General features: G+C 33.6%; 2 protein-coding genes across 3 annotated transcripts; one reads left to right on the forward strand and one right to left on the reverse strand.

Moving 5' to 3' along the window:
- The first annotated feature begins 896 nt into the window (after positions 1-896).
- LOC132041205 (omega-6 fatty acid desaturase, chloroplastic) lies at positions 897-8,475 on the forward strand. 2 transcript variants are annotated; one of them, XM_059432042.1, is made up of 11 exons: positions 897-1,134; positions 1,234-1,288; positions 1,778-1,822; positions 2,009-2,247; positions 3,044-3,187; positions 3,942-4,093; positions 4,992-5,114; positions 5,302-5,479; positions 5,964-6,082; positions 7,148-7,262; positions 7,992-8,475. In XM_059432042.1, the coding sequence occupies exons 1-11, from the start codon at positions 1,096-1,098 to the stop codon at positions 8,151-8,153; spliced, it is 1,371 nt and encodes a 456-aa protein (XP_059288025.1). In that variant the 5' UTR covers positions 897-1,095; the 3' UTR covers positions 8,154-8,475. The 2 variants fall into 2 exon arrangements, with proteins under 2 accessions (XP_059288025.1, XP_059288026.1); XM_059432043.1 differs by lacking the exon at positions 1,778-1,822 and having other exon boundaries at positions 898-1,134.
- A 1,502-nt stretch (positions 8,476-9,977) lies between these two features.
- Positions 9,978-12,290, reverse strand: LOC132039597 (BTB/POZ domain-containing protein At2g24240-like). Its single transcript, XM_059430096.1, has one exon. The coding sequence runs from the start codon at positions 11,604-11,606 to the stop codon at positions 10,278-10,280; it is 1,329 nt and encodes a 442-aa protein (XP_059286079.1). The 5' UTR covers positions 11,607-12,290; the 3' UTR covers positions 9,978-10,277.
- Positions 12,291-18,971: the final 6,681 nt, after the last annotated feature.

Below are 18,971 nucleotides of genomic sequence, written 5' to 3' on the forward strand. Positions count from 1 at the left end.
TTTTTTGAATGCTAAAATAATTTGTTTCTACATGAGTTCACTAGTTTCATTTTATACCTGCTCTAATCCTTTCTTTCTATCATATTTTAAGAGTGTTAGTTGTGTTTATATGGGTTCAAGTAATTAATACTTGGATTTGTGTATTCTTTTAATAATATACTTAGATCTATATGTCGTTTTTCTACAATATTCAAGGTGTTTTTGTGGCGTTGAAAAATTAATCTTCACTTTCTTATCTTTTTCCGACTTCTGAGTTACAACTATATATCTCTTGAAAAAGCTCCTACACATTCCTTATGAATACTTTTTCACACGACGAACTTGTAATTGATTATGAAATATTACTAGTAAAATTGAAGTTTTGTCATCGGACAAACAGGGTTAAAAACTCAAAACCACTCGTCTCAAAGGCCATTCTTGTAAATTACCCAAATTTCTGCTAGCGGCCCAGGAGAAGAGCCTGTTTGGATGGGCTTATCCAAAAGCCATAAGTTAGGAATTCTAACTTATGATTTTTAGCTTATTTTTGTCATTTTAATTTAAAAACAAGTGCTTAAAAGTATTTTTTTTAACTTTTAGCCAAACACTACAAAAGTGCTTAAAAGCTATTTTGTTCTTAAAAACACCTAAAATAAGCCAATCCAAACGGGCTTTAGGACTAGTGCTACTACTACATTAAAAAGCCTACAATATTTGAAAATTTAGTGAACTCTAATGAACCAAAGAAATTGACAAATTACAAATTGACCACAAAAAGACTGCTAAGTGTGGCCGCAAAATCCCACAACAATTTCTATCCACACTTAGCCCACGTAGCTATTGGCCATGTCCAATTTGATGTGGTATATACCTCAAATTCAAAGTGCTATAAATAACCCCATGTGAAAATTTTAACCCCACTTAGGCCTTAGCCTAATACAACAACACAAATAAAATTCTTGGTCCTTTCTCATCCCTTCACCCTTTATCTTCAATAAAAAAACCAATTTTTATTTTAAAGAATCAGTTTTTATTGGTTAAAAAGGTTAAGGGTAAGGAAAAAAGGGCCAAAGATTTGATTTTTGTGAGTTCTTGTGCTGCTAATTTGCTCTATTAATGGCTTGTAGTGTTGCAGACTCTGGTTTCCTATTCTTGGTAAAATCCCATTTTTTTTTTTCATTGCATTATTCTTGTAATGGTGAGTTTTTAATTGCAAGCTTATGTTTTTTGTTATTGTGGTTTTTTAATGTTTAGGTTCCTAAGAGAAGACCAATTCATAGTACTAGAATTAACCAACTTGCTTCTTCAGGTATGTTTATGAAAATTGTTAGTATTTTCTTGTGAGTTGCATTGTTGCTTGAACTGAGTTAATTTTCATCTGCATTGTTGTTGGGTTAATTGTGTGTGTGTGTGTGTGTTTTTTTTTTTTTTTTGATAATGGAACACCCAAATGTAGCTTCTTTGAATGGTAATTGCACCTGGACACACAATAAAGAATTCCTATTAGAGACTTTCGGTTCAAATTTTTTGGAATTTTTTGTTGCGTTTGTTCTCAGGTGCCCATTATGTAGATAAGTTAACCACTTAAAATATATCATCTCTTTTCATTATGCACATTAACCTCAATAAGCCATAAAAACTCAGGCCTGTTTCAATTGAGGCTGATGTTTATAATTAAAGGAGATGTCATATTTTATGTGGTTAATTTAACACCTAATAGACGCTTGAGAACACACTCAAAAGTTTTTTCAAAATTTGAATCTAGAATGTCTAATAGGATCACTTTATCATGTGTTAGGTGCTCAATTGGAACAAGCCATAGCTCGTTTAAGGGGTTGTCAAGGTATTAAACCTTTAAGATATGAATATTAATATTACCATGCATTGCACGGTTTTAGGCCAACTTTAGTAACTGAGCTGAAAACCATGTCAATTGCTGAATCTATTTGATCTCTGTGCTTGAAAGTATTGAAGCCTTGGATGGATTTTGCATTGTGTCTGACAATTTTATGTTTGCGCATATGAACAGGATCATATTGTTTAAAGTGGGAAAGTCTACCTAAGATAGGCTCGAAACAGAAAGGCGGCTTAATTTCCTCAAGAAAGACAAATGTCATACAAGCTGTTGCAGTTCCGATAGCACCTTCTCCATTAGACAGTGCAGAGGATAGGAAATGGTTAAGTGAAAAATATGGTTTTAGACAAATTGGAGAACCACTACCTGATAACGTTACAATGAGAGATATTACTGAGACACTCCCAAAGAAGGTACTATTATTTCCTCTGACATGGATTTTGAAAATCTAAGGAGCCGTTTGTCCATGAGAATTACACTTTTTTCCGGAATAATTTTTCACTTTTTTTTCTTTTCCAAATCAGTGTTTGTTTATAAAAGCTTCAAATCCAACTTGGAGTTGGATTCCAAATTTGGAGAAGTGTTTCAAACCTGTTTTCCAACTCCATCTTCATAAATGCCAAATATAGTGCTCTCTTCTCTCCTTTGCAAAAATATAACCAAACACTACTCTATCTTAATTCCAACTTCATAAATTTCAAATAAAGTGAAAATATTTGGAATCTATGGTCAAACGCGTACTAAATGTTCCGCTTATTTCCTTTAGAATCTGGTGATTGACATTTGTAAATTAGTTGCTCACACTTTTTTTTGAATGAGATGTACTGCTTATGTAAAAAAATACAAAATGAGTATCCAGTCCCTTTTGATGAAATATCTTCAAGTCAGTCTCCTTTGTTAAAAGAGAAAAGTGACGCAAATAGCGGCCCACCAAAATAATAGTCAACAAATGTATATTTTTTTATATCAATATATATATACATAAAATATACATTATTGATACATAATAGTGTGTATTTTTTGTATATTTGGCTAGCGAATGTAATTATTTTTGACTGACCGGTCAAATGTGTAACTTGACCCTGTTAATATGAAGGGACCAAATGGACATGTATAGCGGCCAAAGCAGAAATAATATTTCGTTTTCATTGTTAAGTAAGTTGCTATCCGCGGTGCAACTTTCATTTTAGAATATGTTTGCCGTGTTAGGTATTCGAGATTGACGACGGAAAGGCATTGAAGTCAGTTTTGATATCAGTAACTTCATACACTCTGGGGCTCTTCATGATTGCCAAAGCTCCATGGTATCTACTTCCGCTGGCCTGGGCTTGGACCGGAACGGCAGTTACAGGGGTGAGTTCTGTTTTTCTTTTTCCGTGTGATCTCTGAAGCAGCAGAGAAAGTGACAGAAAATGGAGCCTCATGTTTGAGGGCAGGTTCAAAATAGTTCCTTAAATATGCACTGAACAATTTTGGTCGCTTAACTTAGCCAACAGTTTATACTTTTAGTCTTCATCAAATATCTAACAATTATGTTTGTTAGATATGACAGAAATAATGGGAAAAAAGATTTTTAACCATAAACACCAAGAAAATCTCATCAACAAATATATGCGACACAAACTGCACTAGACGCCCAAAGATAAAGAAAAAAAAGGAAGAAGCAGAAATTACACCTCAAAATACTGTGTCGGACTCTAGAAATAAATCAAAAATAGTAGAAGCTACAAAATTTGGAACTCTAAATGTGAGTTCCCGCTAATTTCCTTTTTTTTTTTTTTTTTCATAGTTCCCATCAAATCTAACATATGGAGTCCGGTAAAATATTTGACGGATATTAGACGTGTTAACTTTTGATGAACTTAAAGGACCAAATTGTTTGATGCATACTTAAGGGACTATTTTGAACCTCTCCTCAAACATAAGGGACCGTTTTTGTCATTCTCAACTTTTTCGTGTCTATCTGCTCTTTCTATTTCTTGATTATCTTGCCCGTCTTCTTCCGAGCTCCAAAACTGGATTTAGCGTATTTACTTTTTCATTTATATCCTTTTTGTTAACCATAAAACTCAAAGTCAATTTTCTTTGTTTGGTGTTATTTGTGAAGTTCTTTGTAATAGGACATGATTGCGCTCACAAATCCTTCTCAAAGAACAAATTATTGGAAGATATTGTTGGAACTCTGGCCTTTTTGCCATTGGTATATCCCTATGAGCCATGGCGGTTCAAGCATGATCGGCATCACGCGAAAACAAATATGTTCGTTCAAATTACCCTATTCCATTTATTTTCTTCAAATTAATTACATCTTTATTTGTGGCATGGGCTGTGAAATGTCAGCGACTTATTCCATTGCATTTAGCTGTTCCGAAGATGTTTAATAGCTTGCCAATATTGTAACACTAACTTTATTTTCTAACCTTTTTGACCCAAAGAACTTTTTCCAACTGATCCTACACAATTACACAAGTCGGAGAATAGTCATAAATGTGGTTGACAGCTTCAAATAAATGGAGATCAGCTTCATTGGTGTTCAAATTTGCTCTTCATGTCTAAAAGTGGTAAAAAGTAGTCGCCGACTTGCAGATTAATATAGTATGCCAGCTCTTACCAGTAATGGTAACTAAAAGAGTCTAAAACAGCCACTTGAAGAAATCTTTGTCTATCAATAGCACTTCCCTTGCAATTGTTTAGTATATTAGACTGTGGCACTTCATACTCATTATTCATCTACATAAAAATATAAGGTTAATAGCACTTTTAGTCCCTCAATTTTTGGTAAATTATGATTTTAGTATCTGTTATACCTGACTAAGCACATTAAACCTCCAACTAGTTAAATTATGCACTTTTGATCCCTTTGCTTGCGTGTATTCACAAACGTACCATAATTATTAACCGTTCCACCACTTAATTACTCATGTGTTATGTTAAGTTTGTATTGTTGCTCCATATTTGACAGTAATATAGTTATATAAATAGTGAAATATAACATATTTTATACACGAAGGGACCAACCACACACGTTTTAATTAATTAAAGGTTAAATATGCCGAGTCGTATATCACAAGGACCAAAAACAAAATCTACCAGTAACTTAGGGACTAGAGGTGCTATTATCCCAAAACTATAACTTTCACATTTTTCTCTATTCCAGGTTGCACGAAGACACAGCTTGGCAGCCTGTTTGGAAGGAGGAGTTCGATTCAGTCCCTGCTCTAAGGAAGGCAATTGTATATGGTTACGGCCCCTTTCGACCTTGGATGTCTATAGCTCATTGGTATGCATAATAACTAGGGTGTTTTTCATTTTTGGCCCGTCGGCCGAAATTAATTACGGGCGTACATCTAAACTGATTATGTATATGCGTGTGTGTGTGTGCAGGCTATTATTTTTTTGGGCTTTTATAATTTCTTGGCTTCTGTTAACTTCTTGATTCATATCTACTATTTCAAATCTTGGTTTAGGTGGCTTTGTCATTTCAATTTGAAGAAGTTCAGACCAAATGAAATTAACAGGGTGAAAATAAGTTTGGGTTGCGTCTTTGCTTTTATGGCAATTGGCTGGCCGTTGATAATCTGGAAAACAGGGATTATTGGATGGGTCAAGTTCTGGTTAATGCCATGGTTGGGTTATCATTTTTGGGTAATGGCAATTTGCTCTCCCCTGTACTAGCATGTTTGGCCAAGCTTCTCCAAGGCCAAAAGTGCTTTTTTTTTTTTCCTTACAAAAAGTGCTTCCTTTTCAAAGTTGAGGTGTTTGGCCAAGCTTTTAGGAGAAGAAGAAGTGCTTTTGAGTAGAAGTAAAAGTTGTTTTCGGGAAGCGGAAAGAAGTAGCTTCCCACGAAAAGTCCTTTTTGAAAAGCACTTTTGAGAAAAACTTAGGACTTTTTAAAAGCTTGGCCAAACACTGATTGTTGCTCCAAAGTGTTTTTCAAATTGATTAGCCTAACACAAATTGCTTCTCACCAAAGTACTTTTTGGAAAAATACTTTCGGAAAAACATTTTTCAAAATAAGTTGATTTTAGAAGCTTGGGCAAACAGACTAGTATCTTGGTACTTCATTTTTGAAGATTTGCCCTAGAAAAATATCTGTACTAATATTTTCGTATTTGATTCAAATGATCAGATGAGTACTTTTACAATGGTTCATCATACAGCACCTCACATACCCTTCAAAGATTCTGATGAGTGGAATGCTGCTCAGGCCCAGCTGAATGGCACAGTTCACTGTGACTATCCTAGTTGGTAATTGATCTCTCTTTTCCTCTTCCGCGAAATTACTGGCTAATCTTGTATGAATTAACTGTAAATACTTTAGTTTGGGGTTTGGGAGGGGGAGGGGGGGGGGGGGTTGCGAGGATTTGACCAAAAGTAAGATCCACTTCGCACCCAACCGGGGTGGCTTAGGTCACTGAAGTTGAAAAGTTATCACAGATATAAGAATTCGAATCCAATAGAGGCAAAAACTAGGTGAATTTCCCATCTGCATGAGTCTTGGTGGATAGAGTTAGCCGATATTTGCTTTAGTGGATGATGCACGTAGTCGGTGGGATAATCGAAGTGTGCAAAATAGTCCAGCTCACCACTATTATTTGAAGAAAAAAAAGCTCTCTTAATTGCCTTTTTGCCCATGAGATTAATTGAGCTTATTCTGGTGACAATATAAGATCTTGAAACCAAGTTTGGTATTGTGATTATGGAGAATGTGGAATGGGATTCTTTTGTTTGATCAAGTAAAAGTATTTTCATTCATAATCATGGCCAAAAGGAAAACAGCCGTATGCAAGGGATATACCAAAAGATAAAGAATCTACAAAATATGATTCTCTACAAACTTCGCCCAATCCTCTATACAGAACTTTCTGATTACACCAAAAGAAAATAAGGGAGCGGAGACTACTCCTCAACTGAGAAAAACGTGACTCTATTCCTTCAAAAACTCTCTTGTTTCTCTCATTCCAAACTACCCACATCAAAGCAAGCGGAACCACTTTCCAAGCCCTTCGTCTTCTCTTCCAACTGACCATCAACTCTTTCACACTTCTTGGCATTGCCCAAGAAATATTGAACCACCAAAACATATCCCACCTAAAATGTGGAATGGGATTCTAGGTTGGCTATTCCATTATTAGTGGCAACCTTGGCATTTTCCTTTTAGCCAAAGATTAAAGAAAGCTGAAAAATGAAAGGACACTATAGAAGGACACATTATAGGAGTAATAAAAGTAAAAAGATACTGAAGATTAGGCAAGTATTCATTTACCGGTCTCATATTTTTATTTTCTGATATATGCTGTTTCTTTTCAACAGGATTGAGGTTCTTTGTCATGATATCAATGTTCATATTCCCCACCACATATCCCCCAGAATACCAAGTTATAATCTTCGGGCAGCTCATCAATCTCTCCAACAGAATTGGGGAAGGGTATCGTGACTCGTCATTTTCTATAACACTGTTTCATTTCTTTTAATGACCTTTGAATGGGGTATCAGTTTTTTTTTTGGTTTGGGAGGGGAGGAGGGGAGGGGGGGGGGGTGCATGTTTGTTTGCAGTATGCTTTATGAAATTAGACTACCTGTTTTTTCAACACCTAAAATTTGTCACCCCACACATACACGTTTGGTTTGGGGGGGAGGGGGGGACAGAAAAAGCAGGAGTGAGGACTAAAACTGAATATAAATATTTGGGAAATTAGCACTTTTAGTCCCTCAAAAATTGATTAATTCTGATTTTGATCCTTATGATTTTTGGTTAAGCACATTTAACCTTCAATTAATTGAGATATGCACTTTTGATCCCTATAAGTCTATAACTGTGAATTTTCACAACTTTAATGAATCATTAAGTTTAAATCATTCAGTTATCGATGTATTATATTAAGTTTATACTTTTACTCCATATTTTGAGAGTAATATAGTTCGAAAAATAGTCTAAAAATCACATATTTATTTTATATAAAGGGACCAAAAACACACAATTTAGTTAGTTGAAGGTTAAATGTTCTAAGTCAAATATTACAAGGACAAAAATGAGAATTCATCAATAATCGAGGGACCAAAAGTGCAATTATCCCTAAATATTTCATTATGATCTCTAAAATTTTCTTCCATAGCTATTGACAACATTGACATTTTGTTCTTGACACCCTAACAGTACCTGAATGAGGCTACATGGAACTGGCGTCTAATGAAGACAATATTGACAATATGTCACGTCTATGATAAGGAGCAGAACTACGTTCCCTTTGACGAAGTCGCCCCTGAAGAAGCCCAGCCAATCACATTCCTTAAAAAAGTAATGCCCGACTATGCTTGATTAGCGGGCACCTCAAAAGGTCGATTTGCACTTGCTTCATTCTTTGGGAAGGTATCGTTCCATTTTTTGGGTCCGGTCAAGCGGTCCAGGCCCAAATGCCAAGTTCTCACAAATATTAGATGACCTTTTTTGACACTTCTTGGTAGTATAAGTGTAGTAGTATACAATAATTTAAGTTTCTCAATTATTATCGCATTTTGTCTTCTTTTTTTGATTAAGTACCCATGAATAACATGTTGCTTATTTAATACTAAAGTTTCATTATATTCTTCTTTATGAGATAGATTCAATATAATCTGCCAAGACTGATGTTATGTCAGTATCCTCAATCTTGTTTTAGATATGTAAACAAAGATGGTTGACAGTGATTTCTCTTACACAATGTCTCTGTCCGTTGTTATTTTGCATTGTAAATCTGATGCACTTACATTAAAGTATTGTCATACTTTAAGTAATCCTGATTGCATTGTTTAATGACCCTTGTTTTGAGATAATGCTTTTCTAGATTGTTTTTGAAGCTTGAAATACGCTGACGAAAGTCAAAGAGTGGATGAATTTTTAGTGTTTGTGAGGCTTCTGAAATAGGGATTTGCTCCCATTATAGAAGCTTGAACTTATTTTAATGATCTGCATTATGATAAATTTGAAATTTTATTATGATAAATTTGAAATTTTGTCGTGTTATTAGGCGTCGTGCCATTCGATGAATATTATTGTTAATCATAAAGAAGTGATTAGTGGTCCCATTAAACAAATAATGCCGGCTTCAGATTTTATGAATGGCAGACTAAAATGCAAGAGTCAACATTAGTTGATATGAGTATATTGTTTTTATAGTTAGCCACCCCCTTTTGATCCTACAACATTTGTTGATTTATGTTGTATAGTTAGCCACCCCCTTTTGATCCTACAACATTTGTTGATTTATGTTGTTTTAACTGCAAAAGAAGAAAACGACGCCCCGCACTCAGGGGTGTAGCTTATTGGTTAATGAAGTGGATAAACCCCTGAGAGAATTGGTGATTTCTCGGTAGGAACAAAAATATTAGGTGATTTCTTTCCATCTGCTTGGACAAAATTGCTTGGTAGCTCTATGCCAATGGAATAGTTGAGATGCGCGTAAACTGGTACAAACTCAGCCTTTTGAAAAACAAATAAAGAGAGAAAAAGATGCCCCTATGTTTCACAGGACAGAAACTGAGATACCCTACTGAAATGAAAAAATAAAGCAAAACTTTACCTGCTTTTCCTTTAGATAAACACTCAGTAATAAATAATTTGCAGCCTGGCTGAGTAGCTACAACTGCTCACATGCAAATGGTATCACCTCCCCACATCACCTCTCAACAACTCTTTTCAGTGTGGGCAATCTGGAATCTTACTGGGAAATTTAAGTATTATTTTGGTTATTCACCTAGTGTCCGGTACCGCATTGGGACTCGACTAAATCCGAATTTGTGCCGTGAAGTCCAACATTGAGGGTAAAAAGCTTCCTAAAAAAGGTGACTCCATATCTAGGGGTTTGAATTTGAAACCTCTAGTTAACGATGAAAGAGTACTTATTTATCTTTACGGAACTTTAAGTTACATTGTGTTTTACAACTACATAAAGAGGAATAATCTTTGTTAAAGCTTAGGTCAAGAGAAAAGTTGTTGTATGGGGTTTGTTCAAAAGAGACTTACCAGTACTTTATCATAAGGTGTGGTCCATTCAAGATAACAAAAATGAAAGAAGTTTTCAGTTTAGCCTGACAGTTAATATATTTACTGACAAGTGTATTAGATATTGAAAGAATGCATCTATTAGAAGCAAAGCAAAGGTGAAATTTGAGATATTGATTGCTAAGCAATCAGTTTCCTTTTAACATGTCAGTTTCATATGCATACACAAACAAAATCTAGATAGTATTACAAACACTCATTTCTATTTAGTTTTTCTATCCTAAAAACACCTGCCTTACGGGTTTTTTTTTTTTTTTTGATGCATCACTCTTTAACCATATAAAATCACTCATAAATAGTATTACAAACACTCATTTCTATTTAGTTTTTCTATCCTAAAAACATCTGCTTTACTTTTTTTTGATGCATCACTCTTTAACAATACAAAATCACTCATAAAAATCATATAATTGGTGGAGGCGACGTCTCCCATATATCGAATACATTTTCTTCACTATGAAGAGCGAAAAGACGGTCACCACCAATCGAGAAATCACAAATTGAACCACCATAACTCCGTCGAAGCCTTGATGTAAGAACCCAATCGGGCCCACAAAACACAGAGATGCAGTCATTCATCGATGAGAACAATTGCCCCTCGTGCAATGCCAACTTAGGATAACACGGTTCATCAGGCATTTTCCCTTTCATCAACCTGCTTCTCGAACACCACCTCGGAGTTCCCGAGCTCCTCCTCAAATCCATAAACCCTAAATCTTCATACTCGTTGACCACACAAATCGAACTCGTTTCCTCCATTGCTATCGCGTCCCTAACTCTCCTCTCATCCGTTATAGGCGCTCCAACATCGGACCACGACCAAACCATATTACTTTTATCCCTAAAATCCAACAAACTTATGTAACAATTGTCCTTCCTTGGAAACAAAGAAGCAACTAACAAACAGTTAGTACCATGTAACCATTGCAACTTATCAGCTTCACCAAGTGACCAACCAGGTGGCTCATAGAAAAAATCAATCTGTTTTCCAGTAACTTGGTCCCATACACCAATACCATACTCATTACTTCTACCTTTACAACTAGAAAACAACTTGTAATCTGAACTAAAACTAAGTGCACCAGCAGTATAACTCTTGACTTGATTTTCATGTTTCACATGAAATTTGTACCTTAAATCCCCAGTAGATACACTAAACAATCCCATTCCACCATCACCTTTACCTAATCTTTCACAAGCACTTAACACAATACTCTCAGAATCAACCCAACCAGCATCATTAACCCTTTGATAATCAAGATTAATAGGAGGGTGCTCCTCCATCATCCAATCATACACATGTACCATACTCCCATGAGCCACACAGCACCCGCCATCCGGGCCAGCCCGGATGGCCGTGCCGTCTCCCGGAGCCCGGCCCGTCACAGAACGGGCCGGGAGGAGCCTGTTCCCATCGAACGGGCCCCACTTAGCTGACCTGACATGATCCAAAAGGCCATAAAACAAGGCCTCTCTATACAACAACTTTTCAGGGATATTTTGAGGTAAATAAAGCTCTCCTGTCCTGAGCAAATCAAGAAGTACTGAAAAACAATCAGAGTTCCTATCAATGAAATGTTCATTAGTTGTTGCATCAGAATTCAGGTTCCATTCATCATCAAACATTGCTCCAAATAGTGAATTTCGACCAGCATTTGCTAAGGTTGTTGCTGTTGTTTCAAAAATTCTACCTCCCACATTGAATTTCACCTTGTCTTTTTGAATCCCCATAACTCAAATTTCAGAATTTGATACAAAAACAGGGGACTTGAAATCAAGAATTGAACTGAAAAACACCTAAGTTGAAAAAAAAAAAAGATACAAACAAAGACTCAATCAATAAAATTTTACTGAAATTTAAATTCAAGATTCTATACAAGGACCAATAATTTGAACTGAAAAACACCTAATATGACTACAAACAGAGAAACCAAGGATTAAAAACCAATAATTTCTATAAAAAGGGAATTTTTAAGAACAAGCAATAAATTCAACTGAAAATTTTGAATTTTTTTGAATTCAAGACTCCAATAAAGGACCAATATGGATGAAATAATTAAGAGGATACATCTTGAAATACCAAATCACATGAAAAAGAACAGATTTTTAAAGTTGATGGTCCTAGCAAGACACCTATCATGATGATGAAAAAAAAAAACAGAGGAAAATGATGGAAAAAAGAGAAAAATAGATAAAAAAAAAAAAATTCAAATTTAACAAAATCTATGATTTGAGTATTGAAGATTGAAGGATTTTAGAGATGGGTTTTGAATCTTTTTGTGAGAATTTTGGTTTAGAAATTGGATTTGGAGGGTATTTGGTTTCAAAAATTGAATCTTGTTGTGTTTTCTCCTTTGATCTTTTTTTTCCTTTTCTTTTCTAGTCTCTTGTTTTTTTGTTTTTTGAGGTCTTGCTTAAGTCTGAACACAAGCTAAGCTCTTTTATAAATTGATTGTCTGATGTGGGTCCCACTTAACTGCCTTTTGTTATTGGCCTTTTGATTATTTGGGTTTTTGATCAAATGGTCAAGAAAAATAAGGTGGTTGTATTGTACTCTTAAAAAATGGTTAAATGGCGTTTCATATATTTATTTTGGGATAATTGGACTTTTGGTTCTAGTTTGTGTTGAGTCAAGAGTCTATCAGAAATAACTTCTCTACCTCATAAAGATGGGAGTAAAGGTTACTGTATATTCTACCCTATTCAGATCTCAAGTTATGGGACTACACTGGGTATATTTTTGTTGGTCCTAGTTACTAAAGAATTTTGATTTTGATTTTTGGGATATTTGTTTAAATAGATTTAACCTTCAATTAACTGTGTTTTTGGTCTCTTTATGTCTGAAATATGTGATATGTAGAGTATCTTTAGAACTAATTGACCTTCAAATATGAAATAACAATATAAATTTAACATAATATGTCGATTATTGAATGGTTTAGCACTTAATAATTCGTTATATTTATAAAGATTCAAAATAGAGGGATCAAAAATGCACATATCTCTTAATTAAATGTTAACTGTGCTTAATAAAAAGCTCCTAAAAGTGTGGCCTAGTGATCAATGAAGTTGATTGAGAACCATAAGGTCTCAGGTTCAATTCCTAGCAAGACAAAAACACTCGGTGATTTCTTTCATCTATTCAAGCCTTGGTAAATATAGTTATCCAGTACGAGGTAGCTAGCAGGTATCCCGTGAAATTAATTGAAGTGCGTGCAAGCTGATTCGGATATCACCGTTATAAAAGAAGGTGCTTAATTAAAAAGCTCAAAAATTAGATTTTGACGATATTTGAGGTTTAAAAGTGCTAATATCCCATTTATTTGTTAATTAATTTATTTGTTTGTTGGTTAGTTAAGTCTACATTCTTCTTCAAAGGAAAAGTCAGCTCATTTGGGCGTAAGAAGAAGAGAGCGTGTCTTGTGCGTTAGGTGTTTGTTTATTTTTCCCAATGGTTGTTTCTTTAATGGAATAGAACTTTTAGGAAGTTGTCATGGAAAAATTGGAGATTGTGACAAATTATTAAGTCTTGGAGACTGTTCAATAATTATATGTGTACTAAAATAAGTTATCAATTGAGCCATCATTCTCATCCTTCTTTTTTTGTTGTTTTGTTTTTGGTTTTTTTTAAAAGTTAAGATAAGCACCTTTCTCTTTTCAGTTCCTATTTTCTTTTTGAGGCTGTGAAAGATTAGTTTTCATTTTAATGAATGGAAAAATATTCAAATCTGTTTCTATATTGCTCACTTTTCATCTATTTCATACTCTTGTTATTAGCGTATCATATTTGCCTATGTCATTAATGGAGCTTCAAGTAAAATAAGTGGATTACAAGTGTACAAATTCTTGGCGAAAAATATTCAAGTTTACCCTCAACTTTTAATTATGTTGAGCCGTGGGTCTTTTTGAAACAAGCTCTCTACCTTTCAAAGTGGATAAAGTCTGCGTACACTCTACCCTCTGCAGACCCCACTTTGTGGGATTACACTGGTGTGTTGTTGCTACTCAATTTGAAATAATACAAGGGCAAATTTGATGCTTTTGTAAGCTTTTTTATCATTCTATGTTGTACATGAGCAAAGGTAGCTTTTAATCTATAGATTCGATAAAACTCACTAAGTTTAGCTCAAACCTTGTATATGTTTTAGGAAATTCACTTAAAATGTATAAATTAAATTTCGAATTGAGTTACTGAGGTCAGAGCTTGAGTTTGCTATCCTAGAATTCAAAATTCATAAAATTCAAATTTTGAATCCGCCTCTAATGCTATATACATCAATATCAACTTTCTCATTCGAGTATAATTCCTTCTGAAAAACCCATCCATAAGTAAACATATATGTCAAACGAATTCACAATCATCAAATGCGTTTAAAAAACATCAAAGGGCGGGTGGTTGGGGTGGCGGTGGCGGGGTGGGGGGGGGGGGGGGTTGTGCAAAATGTCATAGAAAAATGTTTGGTGTTATAACTATAGTTAAATGTAGGTCAAGTACTCTTTTCTCTATAGTTTTATCTTATTTGACCTGGTGAAATTAGAAATTATGTATTTCCGACGAAGAGGTGGAATGAATATTGAAAAGCTCAGTAACTACAAATCGATATAAACAAAACTGTGTAACAAACACATGAAAGAGACAAAGAAAACACAACTGTACTATAAAATCATGAACAAACTAAATCTGTCATATATTACCTTAAATGTTTTACTTATAAAAGTTGTTGCAAAAACTCCTTACCATGTGATGACAAAGTGTTTGTTAGATGAACTTAGTATCCTTCAAACTCGATTAGTTTTGCAACTAATAACTATATTGAATAAATAAAGGTGCAAAAAATAGTTGTATTAATTTATGGATGTCCATTTCTTTCCTATATTTTTTTCCCCTCATTTCTTTCCTTTATAAGTATATATATAAGAGGTTCCGTCACCTCCAATTGTATCAAATTCTTGAAAAACACAATCTCTACCATATTCTTTCTTTAGGCTGTTCTGTTCGGTAGATATTTACCCACACCGAGTGTTTACATCAAATTAGTGTAATTTAATGTAGTTAAGTAATTTAATTTAGTAAATATATACATTTATTGACCACGATTAAGTAATGTTATTATATATTCTTACACATGGCACATGCACCTATTGGTTTAATGTAAAAACTCGGTGCGGGTAAGTTTTTACCTGTTCTTTGATAATTGGTATAATAGTATCACTTTGGTCTCTTAAAATTGTTGGTAAATTTTAATTTTAGTCCTCGTAATATTTGACAAAGCACATTTAATTTTCAATTAGTTAAAAATATGTGTTTGTGATTTTATGTAGAAAATATATTATATCTCGATTATTTTTATAATCATATTATTGTCAAATATGAAACTCCAAAATTTTAATTATTGGTAGCATGAGATATGTTAGAATTTGTCGAAAGCTTTCACTTATAGGGGCTTTAAGCCTTGTGGGAAGAAATTACATTTATTACTATTTTGTAACTTTTTCATAGAGAAAAGTGACACGGAATTAATAGAAGACTTCAAGAGGACGCAAACCAGTAAAAGACCTCTTCACTTTTTCTTTTCCTTAGTAAAAAAAACCTGAAGCCCCATGCTACCTTTAAAGTTATTTCAGATTATTTATCAATCTTTAAGATAAGGATAGGATAGAGAATTTTGGAGCAATGATAAAATTATTTTCGTGTTATTATCCGTGTTTGAGTCGTGAAATCAATCATTAATAATTGAAATAGAGAAGACTGCTTACATTTCCAGAACTACGTGAATGTCGAATATTTTGTGTACGAGTTGCCCTTTTAGATTAGAATGTCAAAACTTTTATAAGATTAGCCACTAATGTTTATATTAATTAAAATAAATTGTTTAGATCTTATACCTTTGAGTTGCGGCTTTTCTTCAAAATCCTGTATAAACGCGAAATATTTCGTGTATTGAGGTGTCTTTCAAGATAAGGATGTGAAAACTTTCATCTTTTTCCTCTTGCACCCTTATCACTTTAAACTGCTGGAAAGTTAGGTTAGTTACAATTTGGGATTTGTAGCAAATTACAACTGTTCCTTCAGAGTTACTAATAATATTAGATGTTCTTCTCCACATTCCTATTTTTCCTTTATTGATTAAATTAAATTATTTGGGGATGTGGTCTTTAATTTGTTTTAGTAGGAAACTTATAATTTTCAAGTAAGTAAAGTGGAATTGGTAGATGCAACTACTGTGTCTCGTGATAATATGTGATAGCTACTAGTGAGAGTTGTTATGGATTATGATTAAAGAATTGATAGCTAATTAAGTAGAATTTTCAATTTATGGGTTGCTTAAGCTTGAATCTAAAAGAAAATGTTCCAATAATCCATGTTTCTTGATTAGATAGATTCATGTTTGATTGCAATTCAATGGACACTTCCAGAAATAGTGCTGTTTGGTAAACCAAATTACATTCTCAAGGAGACAATAGGTTTGTTAGATCCATGAAACTTAATTATTTCATTATCATGTGCCCTTAATTACTTAAGTTCTCATCATGATGGCCATCAACATTCATCTTGTTTAGGAATTACGTTGATATATAGGTGCATACGTGTTCTTTTCTTGGGGTAATGGTGAAGTCCGGACTAAATTATATATACCCAGTAACAAAATCAAGCTTTTCGTCAAGGGTGTTCAAGATATACAGTATTTATGTATAAAAAGTAATTTTTGACCTACATATACAGAATAATTTTTTATATTAATAAGTATAATTTTTCAAACGGTGCACAACTGACCATTCTTTAATTTATGTGGCTCTACCCGTACTTATAGGTACCTCAATTATTCTATCATGTACCTACTATCTCACCAGCAAAGATACGCACTTGATAACCGTGTTTATCAAAGCTTAAACAATAAGAAGTAATCATTATATGATTTTGTTGTGTATGCTGGATTTGAACCCTTAATATCTTCCATAATTTTCTTCCGAGTGTTGCTAAATGGCCACACCAATTTGACTTAAATTTGGCCACGCTTATGTAAAAATCACCATAACCTCTATTGTGTAATTTTAAATTAAGATAAACTTTAAGAAGAAAAGATAGAAATGACATTAAGTAAACATAGATTATTAAATTTGACCTAAATAGTCATATGAATTTACTTCATTTGGGCCATTATGGCCAAAATAGTGTGGCCAAAAGATCTTTTTGTTTTCTTCCTACTCTATTGACCACCGGTTTATACCGTTTAATGTACTGGAAAAAAAATACCGTTTAATGCATGCAAGTTCACATTAATTCTGCTACTACATGTATTGTTAAATAAAATAAATTTTTATTTTTCTTTGTTTTGCTAAAATTGGGAATTCAAATGGCAAGTAACATTGAATGCTTGTGGGGTTTTGGTGACTCTCAAAGGTTGGTTTTTAGTTTAGTGCTTGTCAATTTTCACACGGTTCGCCAAGTCCATTAGTGCTTCTAGTCAAAGTAAAATCAAAAACAAAAGACTGAACTATTTTATGATGGATTCTTTGGTGACAATAGACACTTTACACTATAAATTGAAAACTAGTCACATACATACAAGTGGGACATAGTTAAAAAATACAGGAATTAGTTATGAAATCTTTCGCTAATCTATCGTTAAATAGCTCGTAATTTACATAATTTTTCTTTTGTAATACATTGCTAATTTTTTTTTGTAATACATTGCTAATTCATCGTCAAATAGAATTAGCGACATATTTTTATTGTTTAGCGTTATATAGGAAGTTGTTTTCGCTATTTTTTTTTTTTTTGATACACACGTCTTCATAAATCTTATAAAGAGTCGGAATTTTCACCCTTAAATCACTAAGTTAAAGTCTTGTTAGAGCAGACCAGATAATTAAGCTATAAATAACTATGAGTTGTTTTAGCCAACTTTCTATCACACCACTTTTTTTTATTATTTTCTTTTTCAGGTTTTGTGGCTGCTTTTTAGGTTGGAGTAGGGTCAGGTTATGAACTTTCCATTTGGAACTAAGTGATTTTGAATTCAAGTTGGATAACAAAATTTGTGCTAAAATTCAAAATAAAATAAAATAATGAAGACTTTTTTTATTTTAAAGGAAGACAGAAAGATAAGAAAGACTTCCAATTTTGACTTGGTCAATGTCAATTTGCAGTTTGGCAAATAGGAGTTACAAGGTCACTGTATATTTTGATGGTTTTACAAATGAAAATACTATTAAACTCAGAACCCTTCATTCGATCCATTCTATTTCATTTTGATAACAGACCAAAAATACAAGGATTTATCTTATATTTCTGGAAATAATTGTTTATACAATCAGTGGAATTTAACCTGCTGTAAAAGATTAAATGCCTTATTTCGGCATTTATCTATATTTAGTTGAATTTTGAAGTTGACTAGCTTAGCAATCGAGTGATGAAAAAACATAGAAAGATCGTCGTAGACTTAACTGTCATTTTACGTGCAATTTGGTCCTCCTAGACTTTTTGATTTGAATGTCTAAAGTGAAAAAGTCCATTCATTTAAAATGCAGGAAAAATGGTTAAACTTGGCCTTCTGCTATTGGAAATTGAGCTATTTCGTTTTCCGTTATATTTTGAGTCTATTCTTACTCTCGCTGTTAGCAAAAAGACTAATTTTTCCCTTGACTCCTTACAGAACTCTAAGGTGAGAATGCTTTTAAATCATAGTCAAAAGTAAGGGGATAAATTTGATTTTTTTTTTTTTTGTCGAGATATTTTGACATGTAATGTCCATCCATTTCATGCAGGAACTTCATTAACGGCATGGGAAAATACGAAGCGGTTTTAATGACAAGAGTATGAATGAGTCCAAAGCATAACTAAGGGTTAAAATGAGCAAATTCGACTAGTACATGAAAATTTGGACATTATGCATCATAAAAGTTTACTATAAGTTTATTAGTAATTTCATATAGACCGATAATCCATTTCGACGGATGATCATATATTTAATGAAGAAGATTTTTTTTGGTCTTAATGTCAGTTATAGTTAACACCTTTGTTTGTTCCGGTAGTCAAGGAGCCAATGTTAACTTTTTTCCTTTTATATCTAAAATTTATTGAGCAATCTTTTT

The sequence above is a fragment of the Lycium ferocissimum genome, chromosome 12 (assembly GCF_029784015.1).
Source record: "Lycium ferocissimum isolate CSIRO_LF1 chromosome 12, AGI_CSIRO_Lferr_CH_V1, whole genome shotgun sequence".
In the NCBI taxonomy this organism is placed as follows: domain Eukaryota; kingdom Viridiplantae; phylum Streptophyta; class Magnoliopsida; order Solanales; family Solanaceae; genus Lycium; species Lycium ferocissimum.